At 38.4% G+C, this 19,198-nt stretch overlaps 1 protein-coding gene across 1 annotated transcript in view; it reads left to right on the top strand.

The window, feature by feature from the left end:
- Window positions 1-19,198, top strand: part of TMEM131 (transmembrane protein 131) — a 176,986-nt gene that overhangs the window by 39,619 nt on the left and 118,169 nt on the right. Inside the window, exon 2 of the mRNA XM_068987504.1 lies at window positions 9,563-9,624. Coding sequence (XP_068843605.1) covers window positions 9,563-9,624 — 62 coding nt within the window. The remainder of the gene's footprint in view (window positions 1-9,562; window positions 9,625-19,198) is intronic.

The following is a 19,198-nucleotide window of genomic DNA, read 5'->3' on the forward strand; positions in this document are numbered from 1 at the left end:
TATTTTTGTCCCAATCTGTGGCAGCAGTTGGTATACCAAACGCCTCTACAACCAATATTTCCAATGGGTATAAGTAACGAGATTTACTTACTTTTATTGTGGTTTTATTTAAAAGTGAATATGTTTAAACATTCAAATTTTTATAAGTCTTGTATAAATTACTTCCTTTTTTGTAGACTTTTTATTTGGAATATATTCAAACATTCAGGAAATTCCTAAGGATCAAAATAGAATTTTAAAAATATATACCTTTATGGCGCTTCACCTGTTGTTGACAGTTTGCCCCATTTGCTTTATCATTTGCTATGTATTCTCCCCTCCCACACACACATGTGTACATCAAAAAATGGATTTCTATACATGAAAGGACTACACAGCTTAAAGCTCTCCTGGAGTAGGATTGTGTCCCGTGGCTCCACAATATTTGAAATGCCATGCAGGCAATCTGTTAAGCAAGACATTAGGGAATAGCACCAGAGCCATGCACTGCCCTTTTGCTGCGTTGAGTTTTAAAATATTGAGATATAGTTCTTTGAGACAGAATCCCATATCATAAATTCATGCTTTTAGAGTATACCATTGAGCATTTTAGTATAGTCACATTTTGTACAACCATCCCCACGATCTAATTCAAAATACTTTCAACACCCCCGAAGAGAAACCTCGTACACATTAGATTCACACCCCATTTCCTCCTAGCCCCTAGCAACTGTTACATCTACCTTTATTTCTATGGACTTTCCTATTCTGGACATTTCCTGTAATACATGTGGTCTTTTGTATGTGGCTTCGCTCATTTAGCGTTACGTTTTCAGGGGTCACCCATGTTGTGGCGTGTGCCGGTAGCTCATTGTGCGTGTGCGTGTGCATGTGCGCGGCTGTGTGGCTGAGAAATACTGTTACGTGGACTCAGCACGTTTTGTCTGCCGTTCCCCTGGCAGTGGACACTTGGGGTGCTTCTCCTCGCTGGCTATCATGAAGAGTACTGGTGGGACACTGGTGGGCGAGTTTTTGTACATATGTTTCTAGTTCTCTAGTTTATGTATGAGTAGAATGGCTTTGTCTATGGTAATGCTGTACTTACCTTTTTGAATAACTGCCAAACTGTTCTCCAAAGTGGCTATTCCACTTTTTACTCCAACCAGCAACTTAGAGCTTTGCAATTTATCCACACCCTCAACAATACTTATTACTGTCTGTCTTTAATTATTGCTGTCCTAGTGTGTGTGAAGTGGTACCTTGTTTTGGTTTTGATTTGTATTTCCCTGAGGACTGATTTTGAACATTTTATGTGCTTATTGGCAATTTGTCTTCTTTTAGAGAAATGTTTATTCAGGTCTCTTGTCTTTTTTTTTTTTTTAAGTTGAAATATTTGTCTTTGCGAGGAGGGGTTGAGTTCCATATATTCTGTGTACATAACCCTTAATGGGTAAATAATTTGCAAAAATCCTCTGTCCTCTGGGTTGTCTTTTCACTTTCTTGATAGTGCCCTTTGAAGCACAGGAATTTTAATTTTGATGAGGTCCAAGTTATGTGTTTTTCTTCACCTAGCTATCCTAGCTTCAGAAACATTGCCTAATTCAAGGTTATGAAGATTTACCCATATTATCTTCTAAGAGTTTTAGAACTTTAGCTCATACACCAAGGTCTTTGCTCATTTCGAGTTAATTTTTGCATACAGTATGGGGTAGGGTCCAGCTTCCTTCTTCACCTGTAGATCCTGGTTGCTCTAACGCTACTTAACTGTCCATTCTTCTTTGTGCCATAAATGAATTGATGGTAAATATGAGGGTTTCTTTCTGAATTCTCACTTCTGTTGATATCCTTGTTTATCTTTATTCCTAGTAGCACACTGTCTTGATTACTGTAGCTTTGTGGTAACTTTTGAAATCATGAAGTAAGAGTTCTCCACTGTGTTCTTCTTTGTCAAGGTTGTTTTGGCTATTAAGGATTTCTCTCAGTTTCTTAAGAGCTTTAGGATCAATTTGGGGGAAAAGTGGGATTTTGATAATGATTGCATTGAATCTAAGATAGGGAGTATTACAGTCTTTACATTGTTAAGTATTCCAACCTATGTCTTTTCTATTTATTTAGGTTTTTAATTTCTCTCATTGAAGCTTTGCAGTGTAAACTATATTAGTCTTACACTTCATCATGATGTATAAGCCTCTATATATGTTGTTAGAAGCGTATTTTGTATTTTCTTGAGGACTTGATATCCATATGTATAAGGGATATTGAGCTATAGTTTCCTTTTTTTGTGATAGCTTTATCTGATTCTGGTATCAGTATTAAGGCCTCAGAATATGTTGGGAAGTGTTTTCCCCATCTGCTTTATTTTGGAAGTTTGTGAATCCTTGGTATAACTTCTTCTTTAAACATTTGGTGAAATGAAACCATTTGTCCCTAGGCTTTACTTTGTAGGAAGACTTTTAATTAGAAATTCAGTCTCTTGTTACAGGTCCATTAAGGTTTATTCTTGACTTAATTTCAGTAGTTTGTGTTTTTCCAGGTGTTTGTCCACGCATCTAATTTGTTGGTGTACAATTGTTCTTAGTGATTCTCTTATTTATAATCTGATTCTATAAGATTGGTAGGTGCCTTTTATTTCTGTAAAGTCGATAGCTGTTCAGTCGCTCAATTGTGTCTGACCCTTTGCAACCCCATGGACTGCAGCATGCCAGGCTTCGCTGTCCTTCACTGTCTTTCAGAGTTTGCTCAAACTCGTATGCATTGAGTTGCTTATGCCATCCAGCCGTCTCATGACATATTTCTACCAGTTATTTACAACATTCATTGTTTTCATGACTTAAAGAAGATGTCTGGAAACAAGCTCTGTATCTAGTCATCATTCGCCATATTCAGAAAAAAGAATCTCTACCTAAAAGGAAAAAAATTATATTATAAATTATCCCTAATTATAGTGGAGAAAGATTACCTTTAAAGTGAAGATATTTTTGTCTTATTCTTTACTAAAGTGCAATGGGGAAGTAAACTCAGTTTCTGATCTTGTTTTGAGTATAATGATTAAATAACTGACGCACTGATATTTTTTTCCACAGAAAATAAATGTCTTTGTTACTCTCAGACATCATAGTGATGTAAGTGAATATGAGAAGCTTAAAGTACATCCTACTGAGCTCAATTTCATAGAGTAAATGCTAGTAGAATCCTAAAAGCCAGAAGTTAAGCCCCCTGTGTTTATGCGTCCTGCTTTCCTCCCTTTGTATAGGAATATATGCCTGATTTTAAAACTGAGGTTGCTTGAAGGTGCTGCTGGTGCGAGCATTAGCATCACTTTATGTTGAAAGTAAACAGTTCTTGGTGTAGAAGCTTAGGTTCTGAGGTCCCATGGTTGAAATTTATGGCCCCTCTCAAGCCACTTTCTTGCTGAGTGACCCTGAGCCTAACCTCACTGAGCCTTTATCTTCAAATGGAGTCCATAATATCTGTATCATGAAACTGGTTTGGCGTTTAGTGACAGTGATCGATAGTCATCAGCTATTTTGCGTCTGCACGAGGTCTTCGCTGTGGCACTCGGGCTTTCTCTAGTTGCAGCGCACACGGTCGCTCTAGCTGCAGTGTGGCTTAGTTGCCATGCGCCATGTGGGGTCTTAGTTCCCCAGCCAGGGAGCAAACCCACATCCCTGCTTTGGAAGGCAGATTCTTAACCACTGAACTGCCAGGAAAGTCCCCTAGACATCATTCTTTCTTCTACATCTGGTTGCTGCTCTAACTGGAAAACACTGGGACAGCTTAGAATTCCATTAGTGTATAAAATAAGGGACAGAAATTCTCACGAGAGGAAGTAGCTGTCCTTTGTGGTTTCCAATCTAGAAATGTGGCAATATGGGGATTTGGCTTGCTTGGGTTCCTTTTTGTAATTTATACCTTAATAACTGTTAACACATTAAATGACTAAGTACATATCTAGTGTCACTTCCGCTTTTCTAGACATATAAAGTTATTAAGATCGATCACTTAAAGTAAAATACTCTATTTTATTTTATGCCAGAGTTGAATCCTGTTCATTTCTGCATGCTTCAAGGAAAGCTGTTGATGTATAATACAATATTCTCCTTTCAGGACTTTATAATAGCTGCTGGTCTTTTTTTTTTTTTTTTTTTCCCACCTAAGACATCTCATGTATTTTTTCTTAAAGCTCCTAATTATATTATTAAATTAGGTATTATATACCCAAGTTATATTACTACTTTTCTATATTTAGGAAAGCTCTCATCAGTTAGATAAAGGTCTGACCTTGGTTGTTGATGGAATCTTACGTGATGGTTGTTGTATCATAACTAATGTTGTTTGGTCACTAAGTTGTGTCTGACTGTTTGTGACCCCGTGGACTACAGCACGCCAGGCTTCCCAGTCCTTCACTATCTCCTGGAGTTTGCACAAACTCATGTCCATTGAGTCAGTGATGCCATCCAGCCATCTCATACTCTGTTGCTCCCTTCTTCTCCTGCCCTCAATCTTTCCCAGCATCAGAGTCTTTTCCAGTGAGTTGGCTTTTGGCAGCAGGTGGCCAGAGTATTGGAGCTTCAGCATCAGTCCTTCCAATGAATATTCAGGGTTGATTTTCTTTAGGATTGACTGGTTTGATCTCTTGCTGCACATGGGACTCTCAAGAGTTTTCTCCAGCACCACAGTTCAAAGGCATCAGTTCTTCGGCTCTCAGCATTCTTTATGGTCCAACTCTCACATCTGTACATGACTACTGGAAAAACCATAACTCTTAATAGCAGCCACCAAATGCAGCACATTTCTGTTACTTTTCTTGTTTGTTTGTTTTCTCTGCTAGCTAATGGAAAGCTTCTAACTGGGAGTTAGTCCGTCTACTCACATAGACATCTCAGAACTAACAGTAACTTTTTGTCTGCCACATTGTGGGTGTCTGGCTGTTTCAGTTAATTCTTGTTAGGTCATTGTGTCCTTGCATCAGTATACCTGTTTTCAACAAGAGCATAAGAAAAAGCTTTTCTGGATCATCTAAAGTGTCACTTTATGTTAAAAGGAGGGGGAAGTGATGAGAAATGGATGGGTATGCTGGGTATAGCCTTTTATTTCACAGTCCTTTTTTCTTAATAGTCTGTTGCTTTATTTGGATATATTTTTGTGCACTCCAGATGTGCTCTATGTCAGTAATTCCCTTGTAGCCATTAGCTCTGATCTTAGTTTGGAAATTCAACCTTAAGCTAGGACTAGAGAGAATCAGAAGTAATTCATTTGTATCAGTGGATGCAAATAATCAGTACTTGTGCCTGAGCAGAAAGATGAAATTTCATTCACACACAGAATTGTTGAATGTTCTCGGTATATGAAGAACTGGTGAGGAACCCTTGCTCCTCAGGGTAGAGCAAGTTGGCACTGAGGTTGAAGAGAAACACGAGAAATGGAGGGACAGGGCTTTCCACAAAATAAAATCAGGGTGCTATTATTAGAGTAGGAAGAAATGGATGCTCAGCAGGCAGCAAAGACATCATCCAAGTAGGTAAAGTGGTGTAATTGTTTCACTGGCATCTTGGCTGCCCCGTGACGTTCAGCTTTGGTCACACTGGAAAAGCCAGGTGCATGGGTTACCCCTTGCCCAGTTTGGCCTGTTATTAACATCTCATACTTATATGGACTTTTTTTTTTTTTTTGCAGTTGAACCAGTTTTAGTACATTATTGTTAAATTCATATTTTATTCAAGTTTCCTCAGTTCTTACCTAAATGAAAAGTTTTTCCCTTTTCTTTTTAAGAATGCCATCCAAAATACAGCATTACATTTAGTAATCATGTCTCCTTAGGCTCCTTTGATCTGTGACAGTTTCTCAGACCTTTCTTGTATTTGATGACCTCAGCAGTTTTCAGGAGTGTACTGATCGGGTGTTTTTCTAGAATGTCCCTCAGCTGAGATTTGTCTGATGTTTTTCTCACGATGAGTGTGGAGTTACGTGATTTGGGGAGGAAGACCATAGAGACAGAGTGCCATTTTCGTTTCAGCATATCAAGGTGCTGTCCCCGTGGCTTTTACTCTCGATGTTGATGTCGATCATCTGACTGAGGTAGCATTTGTCAGCTTTCTCCATTGTAAAGTTACTCTTTTTTTCCTCTTTTCCATACTGTTTTCTTTGGAAGGGGTCACCATGGGCGTTCATGCTTAAGGAATGGGCAGTTATGTTCCACCTTCTAAGGAAAAGAGCTTCTACATAAATTATTTAGAATTCTTCTCCCCCATTATTTACTTATTTCTTCATTCATTTATTTATACCAGTATAGACTCATAAATACTTATTTTATACTTTGGGTTTTAATCCAGTACTGCTTGACTTTATTGCTCAAGTTGTTGCAGCTTTGGCCATTTGGGAACTCTTCCTCTTACATCTCCCTGACATAGCCACATCAGTGGAGGGCTTTTTGTTTTGTCTTGTTTTGTTTTTTTTTTTTTTAAATACTTTCTTTCTGGCACAAGTTTCACCTTTTGTATCTCTCCCCCCAACCCCAGTCCTAGATTCAGCCATTTCTGTAAGAAGCCCCCATTCCTTTTATTGGAGAATGGTATTAGGACCCAAGATCTGTGTGCTATATATATGCTTTTTGCTGTTAGGTTGTAATATATGTATGTATACCTATCAGTGTATAAGCACATCAGTAAATAGGTAACCATCTGTATCTTTGTTATGCTCAACATTAGTTTGTGCGATGTTGTTAACTCTAATCCATTACCAGGTGGATCACTCTAGCCTCCTTCCCTTGCTTTTTTGTGAACTCTTATTCAAACAGTGAGAATTCTTGACAGTCACCATCCACCATTCATATATTTAATGGTTGAATTCAAGAATACATGTAGAGCAGCGTCAGGATGGTTAACCCAAACCATAGGGGAAATCCCAGGGCTGATCTCCTTCAGAACGGACTAGTTGGATCTCCTTGCAGTCCAAGGGACTCTCAAGAGTCTTCTCCAACACCACAGTTCAAAAGCATCAGTTCTTCGGCACTCAGCTTTCTTTGCAGTCCTACTCTCACATCCATACATGACCGTCTTACTGATTCTACTCATTTCCAAATTACTTAGGTCAGCACCTTTCACCTCACCCATTTCCGTGAGATGGTTTCATACTTTTAGAATAGAAATAAGTGGTTTTGTCATATTCTGCAGTCTGCCCTGGGATCCTGGATCTCCTAAAATGATTTTTTTTATTGCTTACACTAGGTTTACTATGTTGTAAAGTTCTGTTTTTAATAAATGCACAGGGTCATATGCATCTCACTTTACAGTATCATATAGAAGGCTGCTTTGAAAAATTCCATATAGTTTCCTTATTTCACTCTTCTTTCTCTCCAAACCCCTCATAACCACTGATCTTATTACCATCTTCCAGAATGTCATATACTTAAAATCATAGAGCATGCAGCCCTTTCTTTAACTTTTTATCACTGAGTAAATACTCTAACAACAGACTGGTTCCAAATAGGGAAAGGAGTACGGCAAGGCTGTATATTGTCACCCTGCTTATTTAACTTATGTGCAGAGTACATCATGAGAAACGCTGGGCTGGAAGAAGCACAAGCTGGAATCAAGATTGCCAGGAGAAATACCAATAACCTCAGATATGCAGATGACACCACCCTTATGGCAGAAAGTGAAGAGGAACTCAAAAGCCTCTTGATGAAAGTGAAAGAGGAGAGTGAAAAAGTTGGCTTAAAGCTCAACATTCAGAAAACGAAGATCATGGCATCTGGTCGATCACTTCATGGCAAATAGATGGGGAAACAGTGTCAGACTTTATTTTTTGGGCTCCAAAATCACTGTACATGGTGACTGCAGCCATGAAATTAAAAGACACTTCTTGGAAGGAAAGTTGTGACCAACCTAGATAGCATATTGAAAAGCAGAGATATTACTTTGCCAACAAGGGTCCGTCTAGTCAAGGCTGTGGTTTTTCCAGTGGTCATGTATGGATGTGAGAGTTGGACTATGAAGAAAGCTGAGTGCAGAAGAATTGATGCTTTTGAACTGTGGTGTTGGAGAAGACTCTTGAGAGTCCCTTGGACTGCAAGGAGATCCAACCAGTCCATTCTAAAGGAGACCAGTCCTGGGTGTTCATTGGAAGGACTGATGCTGAGGCTGAAACTCCAGTACTTTGGCCACCTCATGTGAAGAGTTAACTCATTGGAAAAGACCTTGATGCTGGGAGGAATTGGGGGCAGGCGGAGAAGGGGATGACAGAGGATGAGATGGCTGGATGGCATCACTGACTCAATGCACATGAGTCTGAGTGAACTCCAGGAGTTGATGATGGACAGGGAGGCCTGGCGTGCTGCGATTCATGGGGTCGCAAAGAGTTGGATACGAGTGAGCGACTGAGCTGAACTGAATACTCCATTGTATGGATAATCTACATTTGTCTCTGTTGTTGTTATTTAGTTGCTAAATTGTGTCTGACTGTTTGTGACCCCAAGGACAGCAGCATGCCAAGCTCTTCTATCCTCCACCGTCTCCCAGAATTTGCGTATATTCATGTCCATTGAGTAGGTGATGCTATCTAACCTATGCTAGCTCATCCTCTGCTAGCCCCTTCTCCTTTTGCCTTCAGTCTTTCCCAGCATCAGGATCTTTTCCAGTGAGTTAGCTCTTTGCATCAGGTTACCAAAGTATTGGAGCTTCAGCTTCATTATCAGTCCTTCCAACGAATATTCAAGACTAATTTCCTTTAGGATTGACTGGTTTGATAGCCTTCCAGTCCAAGGAACTCTCAGGAGTCTTCTCAGCACCACAATTAGAAAGCATCAATTCCTCAGCACCTAGCCTTCTTAGGTCGTCCAGCTCTCACATCTGTACATGACTACTGGAAAACCATAGCTTTGATTATATGGATCTTTGTCGGCAAAGTGATGATGTCTCTGCTTTTTAATATGCTGTCTAGATTTGTCATAGCTTTCCTTCCAAGGAGCAAAACGTCTTTTAATTTCATCACTGCAGTTACCATCTGCAGTGATTTTTGGAGCCCCTGAAAACAAAATCTGTCATTGCTTCCGCTTTTTCCCCTTCTATTTGCCCTTAAGTGATGGGACCAGATGCCATGATCTTAGTTCTTTTAATGTTAAATTTCAGGTCAGCTTTTTCTTTACTCACCTATTAAAGGACATCTTGATTGTGTCCAGTTTTTGAAGGTTATGAACAAACCTGCTTATAAGGAGTTGCTTGCAGATTTTTGTGTGGACATAAGTTTTCAAATCATTAGGTAAAGACTTGGAGCACAGTTACTGCAGCTAGTTGAACTTTATTTCATGCTTTCTGGCAGTATAGCAGGAATAAATATTTTGTGAGTGGCCTACATGGTTTGTAGGTTGTTAAAACTACTTTCTAACTGGATTGTTTTAGTTCAAGCATTTCATAGTTATTAAAATCCTGAAGTGTTAGTTATATTTTCGTCTTTAATCATTACCATCAAGCAGTAGTATGTTTTAAAAGTATTAACTTGTAGCAATTAATTTTAAATTAAAAGATTTTATTTACATGAAATTTCTTTTCCTGTTAAGTGACAATCTGTTTTGTTTCCATCACAGCATTTATTCAGTCGGAGAGCATAATAGAAGTGCTGCGTTTTGATGATGGAGGGCTTCTACAGGTAATTTTATTTTAAGTTTGAAGAATTATTCAAGGCTCATTGTCAAGCCTTGAATAAAATCTGATTATTATTTTTCTTTTAAAATGTAACTGGTTCAAATGCAATATATTGTATGAGCTTTATATGCAGACAGGTCAGTAGAGTCATGGGTAATAATACAAACCTTCTTAGCTGTGTGAATCATCTTTAAATTAAATATTTGTAGGGGATGTTGGGAGGATAGGTGGCGAGTGTCAGATCAAGAGCAGTGGAATTGCTGGTAAACTTGATTGAGTATGGAGCCACTGAGGAAAACACATGAGTTTGGATGTTGGGCCTTAGATGCTTATCTGGAGGACTCCAGGGGCTATATGTACTGTGGATTTACATTTATGTCATCCTTCCCCTAGCCATCCTAAGCCATGTCTTTAAATACATTGTGCATAAAATTAGAAGGTGTAATCTGATAAAAATCCTATCCTTCCTTTCAGATCTAGCTCACATATCACCATGAAGCCTATTTTAGTCTTACCAGCTCAAAAATCAGTTCTAGGATTTCAGAGCTGAATGAGACAATAAGTGACATTTTAACCACTCCTGATTTTCATGGCTGCTTTTCCCTTTTCTTCAAAACTTTGGCCATATTCTGTGCTTATCCTATAGTATCACCACCTTCATAATAATAACATGTGTTTTCAAGTGTCATGTTATTTGGTAACGTGACTGATAATTTTTTACTTTTTATATTCAAGGGAAACCAAGGTTTAAAAGATTTAGAAGATTGCTCAAAATGTCATGACTTTGCAGTAATGGGACTGGTATTAGAATTCTGTTCTCACTTGGGGTGTGGTAGAAATACATTTGTGATTGTTCATATCTCTGTTACACAATAGTGCCAATCATGTATTTGTTTACTTAATTATAAACTAAATACATGACTTACATATGGTTCTGAAAAAAACATTTCCTGAAGCTCGTAATGAGGGCAGGAAAGTAAAAATTAAGTTTGATCAAGGCAACAAATAATTCTGCTAGGGGCCTGGAGTAATATTTCTATTTGTGTTGTGGTGTAAATTTAGGTTTTAGGCACCAAGCCAGACAGAGAAGCAAGAAAAAAGGTGATGGGTCGTAAGGTTCTTTTTCTCTGACAGTGAAGCAAATAGATGCTTTGGACGACGACTGTTTCCCTGCTTCTAAACTTCTAGACAAACTCACTCTGCTTTTACCTAAGAGACGTTAAGAGACACGCACATCAGGCGCTGGCTGCACTGTGCCTACAGAATGTCTTTGGCTTTTTATATTTTAAAAGTGAATAAAACAAGGTATATAATGATCTCTGGGTTTGTAAAGCCACCTCGTGAGAAAGTGGTCTTAGTCTCTTTTTTTAGTGCTTTAATCTCTTGCAGGGTAAGAACTTGGAGAGCCTGTAGGAGTGACCATTTAAAATGTCTCCTTTCTGGTGATTTGTAGGATCTAGAGAGCAAGCGACTCAGTACTGAATTTCTGAAAACAATTTTCCAAATGTAGTTATTTATTACTGATTAAAGGTGGATTTATGTCTTTTAGGAACTAGACATATGGGTTGCAAGTGGAAAATTCTGAAAGCTTGACGTGTTTTGCTGGTGGTGGGAGTGGGGGCTGTCAATCCATATCTCAAAGGAGCAAGTGGAAAATTCTGAAAGCTTGACGTGTTTTGCTGGTGGTGGGAGTGGGGGGGCTGTCAATCCATATCTCAAAGGACTTGGGTATGGAAGAGCTTGTCACCTGGGATGTCATTTGCTCATACTCTTTGGATCTGCTGCTATGCTTGGACCAGAGCTTGGGGGTGACCTGAGTTCTATACCAAAGATAAGATAATTTTAGACTGCAATGTTAAGGGCAGGTAGTACTAAAGTGCTAAACTCAGCCACAGTGAAACCACATTGAGACTCCAGCAGAGTGCCTGGTGTTGGGGTGCTATACATAATGGATCATATATCTTCAACTAACAGAATATTAGACCCTTTGAATAGAAATGTGTAAGAATCATTCATTTTAATGTTGAAGGATGTTTCCTAGGAACAGCAGTTTTGATTTTGACATAATGTCATTCTTTCTGGCAGTAACTTGCCATTAAGTTCAGCTGTTTCTTAAACAGCTCCTGGTTTCTTGTGATTAGAACAACAGTATGTACATGTAGTATTTCTGTGGCAGAATACATATCAGGTTTCTCCAAATTAAAGCTAAAGCAAGGAGAGAGTCAAAGCAGCAGCTTTGTTTGACATGATTTAAAATTAGAATTTTGCCTGAGAGCGTTCCCTCTCAGATTGTGGAATTTATGTTATATTTTTGTGTTTTGCCTCATAGTGATTTTTTAAGTCCTAAAAATTAATTGATGGTAAGTCAATAAAAATTGTTCCAACTCATAAAAAATTTGCTAGAAAAATTGGACTTGATTTTCTTGTTTTCCAAAGATAAGGAAGACGAGGCTCATAAAAGTTAAATAATTTGCTCAGTGTTCAGTTGTTAGAGCAAGAACCTGGCATCTAGTAATTACGCAGCTTCCTGGTATCAGAGCTCTTTCCACAGTAGGACACGTGGGCAGTTCTTTCCAGTGCATCCCTTGTGTTACCACTGGTGATGCCAGGGTATGATGAGAAATCGTGGCAGTGCTCTTAGCCGGTGTGTTCTGTAGGTGGTGCTTTGGCTGTTGTCATTCCCGGTTGACAGGGCTACTAAGCTTTGGTACATAGAACAAGGAAGCTGAATTCATTTCTTAGATGAGAACAAGATGAGCACAAACACTTGAGGATTCTTCCTCAGGATCTTGCTGAGAACCCCAGTTGACACATAATCATAGAAAAAAATCTGTTGAGGAGCAGTGTGGAGAAAATTATAGTAGAGAGCATACTTGACAGTGAAATGCTACAAGTTTTATCTCTGAGATGAAGACTGGGTTAGAGATGCCCACTAAACACCACTGATACTCAACATCATCCTAGTTGTAGCCAGTAAGGCAAGAAAAATAATCAAAAACTTAAAAGGATTAGAAAGGAGGAAATAAAATGTTATCACCTCAGATTAGGATAAGTTTATGGAGGTAATCCAAAGTCTGGAGATAAGTTATTAGATTCAGTAAGCACTTTAGCAAGTTTTCTGGTTAACAGTTGATATGTAAAATACAAGCGCATCTTTACATTTTATGTTGAACCATATGAATTAAACCCCTTTTATAGATCAGAAAAAGCAACAGAGTCCACCCCAACTCATACATATATGGATACTTGAGTTATGAATCACTGAAGAATGTTGGGGAACACTCAGTAAAAGGTGCTGGAACAAGTGAACGTCTATATGGGAGAAACATCTGTGTGGGAGGTCATCTATATGACCTCCCTGACCTCCCACCGATAACAAAAATACTGTAACTATTTTGGAGCTCTGGAGTCTTTTGAAAGCTTATAACTTCAAGGGGAAGGCTTGAGGTAAATTAACGTAGAATATAGTCCGTTTCAGCTCTTAGCATAAAAGCAGTTACCCACCCTCACCCGCTGGCCCCATGGCAGGCAGCTCTGCAGTGTTTGTCAAACAGCTTGCCCACACCTTGCAGGAGCCTGGGTGGCCAGAAAAGGACTCTGTCCTCCAAGTGTTGGGGATCCCTGTCCTGACTGCTGCTTTTGATCTCAGAGGTTAGACAAAGAAGCAGGTGGCCATTGTTGTTGCAACTCCCCCACTGTTAAAAAGTTCCTCATCCTTAAGTGACCTTCAAAAGCTATTGCATAATTGGCAGAAGTGAGAAAAATCATTTTGAATGTTCAGGGAAGGGCCTGGGTTCATAAAAGACCTGAGAAGACCTTAAGATTAGGCCTCAGGCTTATCTTTGCATAGATACAGCCTGCAAAAATTATAAAACCAAAAACAATAAACAGAAACAAGCAGGTGGCAAACTCTGGAAAAGGAGGAGAATCTGACATCCAGAGTCATTACATTATTGGATTCAGATATCCAGGTTTAAACAAAAATCACAGTGTGTTAAAAAAAAAAAAAAACCAAAACATGAAAAATGACTCATTCAAACAAAAAATTAATCAACAGAAACCATCTCTGAAAAAGACCTGATAGCAGGTCTACTTACAAATTTAAACTAGATATACTTTAAAAACAGTCATTTTAAGGATGCTCAAAGAGCTAAAGGAAGATGTGGAGAAAATCAAGAAAACAACATATGAACAAAATGAAAATGCCAATAGAGATATAGAAAGCCTAAAAAGTAAAAGAGGGTGACGTTAGCACGATGGCAACATTGGCAGCCCTAGCTCTCATTCTTGTTCAGAAACACTGACATGACAGTAACTGTTGATACCAAAACCCTTGAAGAGAAATTAGAATCCACGTAAGAAGCACAAGTACCCCTAGAAGGGCACAAGCCAAGAGCAGTCGGATTTTTCTGGTAAGAATAATACTGACTTTCGTTTAATCATTCATCTTTTTGTTCCTCAGAATCAAGAATTTCCATAGTTTTATCTTCCAGTTTGATGATTCTTTCTTCTGCTTGCTCAAATCTGCCTTTCAATCTCTCCAATGAAGTTTTCATTTCAGTTCTTGTACAATATTTAAGTTTTGCGAGATGAGTAAGTTCAGGAGATTTAGTGTGCAGTATGGCTGTAATTAATAATCCTGTGTTATATGCTTGAAATTTGCTCGGCTAGTAGTTCTTAATCGTTCTCACAAAAGATTTTATGAAGTGATCATTTCACAATGTATATGTATATTAAAACATCACATTGTATGTATGTGATGATCACATTGTATGTAAATGATTTTTATTTTCCAATTATACCTCAGTGAAGCTTGGGAAAATAGAAATCAAAAAGAAAATTGAGCTGGAAGTACAGTAACTTGATTCTTCAAGAGGAACAGAAAGATGAAGATTCTAAGAAAAAGTCACTGGATCCTATGACCATCAAGTGGACCAACATATGCAGTGTCCTAAAAAATAAAAAGACAGAGGGAACACTTGAAGAAATAATGGCTGAAAATGCCACAAATTGATGTGAATGTAAGCATCCAAGAAGCTCAGTGAACTACAAGTAAGATGAACTCAGAGGGGCACACTGGGACATGTTAAATCAGACCTTTAAAAGACAAAATCTTGAAAGCAACAAGAGAAAAGGGACTCATCACATGAAAAAGATCCTCAATAAGTTATTAAGAGATTGCTTATCACAAACTTTGGAGACCCGAAAGCAGTGGGCCCCATATTCAAAGTGCTATAAGGAAAAGACTATCAACCAAGAATCCTATTTCTGGCAAACCCGCTCTTCAGAAGTGAGGGAGAAATTTAAGACATTTCCAGATAAATGAAAGCTGAGGAAGCTCATTACCATTAGACCTAACCCTTGCCAGAAATGCTGAAGAGAGTCCTGCAGGTAAAAATGAAAGAACACTAAACGACGTAAAGCCATGTGAAGAAATAAAGAACACAGTAGAAGTAAAAACATGGGCAGCTTACAAGCTGGTATTATTGGAACGGTGGTTTCAAACTCCACATCTGGTTTTCTACAGTTTTTAAGAAAAAAACAACCTAATAGTCTAAAAGCAATGATTAGTGCCACTTTGGTTTGTAACTTCACGTTTTGGTTTCTACATAAAGAATAATATACTTAAAATAATTAATTGGTTTTGGATACAAAGTATATAAAGAATAAATTTTGTGACATCAACAACTGAAAGAAGTAGGGATGGAGCTGAAAAGAAGGACACATTGAGTGTGATTGAGTTAAAGCTGATAAAAATTCAAATTAAAGTGTTACAACTTTAGGATATTTGATTAATCCACATGGTAACCACAAAGAAAATAATATAGGAAATACACAAAAAGAATTTAAACATTTCACTTCGAAAAAGTCACCTGAGACAAAAGATGATGGGATTGAAGGAAATGAGGGATGAAAACACTATAGGGCGTGAAGAAAACAAATAGCAGAATGACAGAATTGAAGCAACCATTGAGGCTAAGCTGGTATTAGTTCAAACAAGTCTGTTGTAAATTTAACGTACAAATTACAGTCTCCACTTAGGGTAATGCTAAGAAAATAACGTAAAATATGTGTAAGAGGAGATGAGTGGCCAGCTTCAGCACAAGCTGAACAATTAAGCTAAAAGAAGTCAGTTTTAGGCATACAGAGTCTTATCAAGGAGATGTTGGAAATTCCCTGGCAGTCCGGTGGTTAAGACTCTGCACTTCCACTGCAAGGATGCCTGGTCAAGGAACCAAGACCCCACATGCCACCTGGCACAGCCAGAAAAATGAAGTCTCTGAATGTTGCCAAATGCCCCTGGAAGACAAAAATTGTCCCCAGTTGAGTACCACTAGGTTACAGGGATAAACATATATTATTTTTGTGATCAGCGAATTTAGTAATATTTGAAAACATAGCACATATATATGTTTGCGATATACACATATACAAGATAAGCACATATACAAGGCTTCCCTTGTAGCTCAGTCGGTAAAGAATCTGCCTGCAGTGCAGGAGACCCGGGTTCGATCCCTGGGTTGGGAAGATCCCCTGGAGAAGGAAATGGCAACCCACTCCAGTATCCTTTCCTGGAAAATCTCATGGACAGAGGAACCTGGTGGGTTGCAGTCCATGGGGTCACAAAGAGTCAGGCACGACTGAGTGACTAACACAACACACATATATGTTTGCAGAGTCTTTTCCATTTGTTTGGAAGAGTTTCCTCTCTATATCCCTGTGGGATGCTCTCTGAGAGAGAAACAGTGCTCAGACTCCTCTGGAATTGGGGCCTAACAGTGAGGTAGGCTGAGATCGGAGCCCTTAAATGCTGTGGAAGAGTGGAGTCTGAATGGTGGGCAGGAAGGAGTCTGTGCTTACCTTTGTGGATAGACACAGTGAAAAGATCATCAGCAGTATGTCAGGCGTCACCAACTTCATGTATTTGTGATTCAGTGAAGTTTACTTTGCAGTATTCTAAGTATGTCTTCTGTTTGATAGAAGATACAGAAATACACGGCACAGGCATTTTCTTGGGCCCTGAGTACTCCTGACAGACCCTTATCTCTGAGCATGAAGCTCAGAGGTTTCTGCTAGTCACATGGCGAAATAGGAAATCTGAGTTTCTTGTAGGAATTACTTCACAGTTTAGAGAGCTAGCCATCTTTTTCATATGATTACTGGCCATTTGTTTTTCTTTAAGTGAATTGCCTCTTGCCCTTTGCTTACGTTTCAATTAGAGTATTCTTTCCCCCAGTTTCTTTATTTTTCTTTCTTTTTGCTGTTATAAATCTACTCGCAAAATCTTTTCATTGTTGCTAATATAACGCTTGTTTGCTTGATTTTTCTCTTCTTTTTTGGGAGAGAGGGTGGATGTATTTACCCAGTTTATTTTTGCTCATTCTTCAGCTTTCAAGGTTTTCTGCATCATTTTGTATTATATTTGCAGTTCATAGTTGAGACTTTGCTTTTTTGACACGATCCTTTTGTTTTTCTTAATAGAGAAGTTTATCTCATTTAATCATACTGTATATGTGTTTAATCTAGTCCATCTAATTTTTATACTTGCCTTTTTTATCTCTTGATTTAGAGGCTTAATTTTGATATGTATTTAAGATATTTTTAAACCTTTATTTCTTAAGTTACTTCATACACACAGTAGTGTCTATTACGATTTTCCCTTTTCTGTCAATATTTAGAGTTTTATTATTGGCATGTGCTGAGATCTTTATTCTTGTTTGTTATAGTTAAACGACTTTTCTATTTTGTGGCTTATGCTTCAAAAACAATATTTACTTTCGGCTTTGCAAACCATATTCCCACAGTTCCTTTACTGTATCTGCTTATCTTTCACAAGACAGCGTCCTTATTTGCAATTCTTCATCAGTAATCTTCTTGGCCAGATTTTCTTCATGAAGATATTTTTTTCCCCTTCAGAAAGTATGCATGGATGATACACTTCTTAAGTCTCCTTTCTGTCAACTCCAGATGGGGGCCACAGACCTGGAATTCTTAGATTGTACTTTTTTATTGAAGTAAAGTGACATACAGAAAACTGTTTAAAGTGTACAGTTTGGAAAGTTTGACTATACCCCTGTGAAAGCATGATTACAATCACAATAATAAATATATGTATCGATGGCCCCCAAAGTTTACTTGTGACCCTTGGTAATCACTTCACCTTCACTCAGCATCCGTCATCAAGGCATGGTGACCTACAATAATGTTCAACATGGAAAAACTGTCCATACTAAGGGTTGGCAAGAACGTGCAATAATAAACTTTCATACACTGCTGGTGGGAATGTAAAACAGAATCATCGTTATAGAAGAGGCTTGGCAATTTCTAAAATTAAACTTAAAACACCTACAAATGTGACCAACCCACTTCACTCCTAGATAACTGCCCAAGGGAAACAAAAGCATATGTCCAAATACAAGAATGTTTATAGCATCTTTATTCAGAGTAGGTCCAATACTGGAACAATCCAGATTTCCATCAACAGATGAACTGACACAGTCATCAAGACAGTATGGTACTGGCACAAAGACAGAAACATAGATCAGTGGAAAATAGAAAGCCCAGAGATAAATCCACACACCTGTGGACACCTTATCTTTGACAAAGGAGACAAGAATATACAGTGGATTAAAGACAATCTCTTTAACGAGTGGTGCTGGGAAAACTGGTCAACCACTTGTAAAAGAACGAAACTAGAACACTTTCTAACACCATACACAAAAATAAACTCAAAATGGATTAAAGATCTAAACGTAAGACCAGAAATTATAAAACTCCTAGAGGAGAACATAGGCAAAACACTCTCTGACATACATCACAGCAGGATCCTCTATGACCCACCTCCCAGAATACTGGAAATTAAAGCAAAAATAAACAAATGGGATCAAATTAAACTTAAAAGCTTCTGCACAACAAAGGAAACTATAAGCAAGGTGAAAAAACAGCCTTCAGAATGGGAGAAAATAATAGCAAATGAAGCAACTGACAGACAACTAATCTCAAAAATATAGAAGCAACTCCTGCAGCTCAATTCCAGAAAAATAAACGACCCAGTCAAAAAGTGGGCCAAAGAACTAAACAGACATTTCTCCAAAGAAGACATACGGATGGCTAACAAACACATGAAAAGATGCTCAACATCACTCATTATCAGAGAAATGCAAATCAAAACCACAATGAGGTACCATTTCACACCTATCAGAATGGCTGTGATCCAAAAGTCTGCAAGCAATAAATGCTGGAGAGGGTGTGGAGAAAAGGGAACCCTCTTACACTGTTGGTGGGAATGCAAACTAGTACAGCCACTATGGAGAACAGTGTGGAGATTCCTTAAAAAACTGGAAATAGAACTGCCTTATAACCCAGCAATCCCACTGCTGGGCATACACACTGAGGAAACCAGAATTGAAAGAGACACATGTACCCCAATGTTCATCGCAGCACTGTTGATAATAGCCAGGACATGGAAGCAACCTAGATGTCCATCAGCAGATGAGTGGATAAGAAAGCTGTGGTACATATACACAATGGAGTATTACTCGCCATTAAAAAGAATACATTTGAATCAGTTCTAATGA

Source organism: Capricornis sumatraensis, chromosome 1 (assembly GCF_032405125.1).
Source record: "Capricornis sumatraensis isolate serow.1 chromosome 1, serow.2, whole genome shotgun sequence".
In the NCBI taxonomy this organism is placed as follows: Eukaryota; Metazoa; Chordata; class Mammalia; order Artiodactyla; family Bovidae; genus Capricornis; species Capricornis sumatraensis.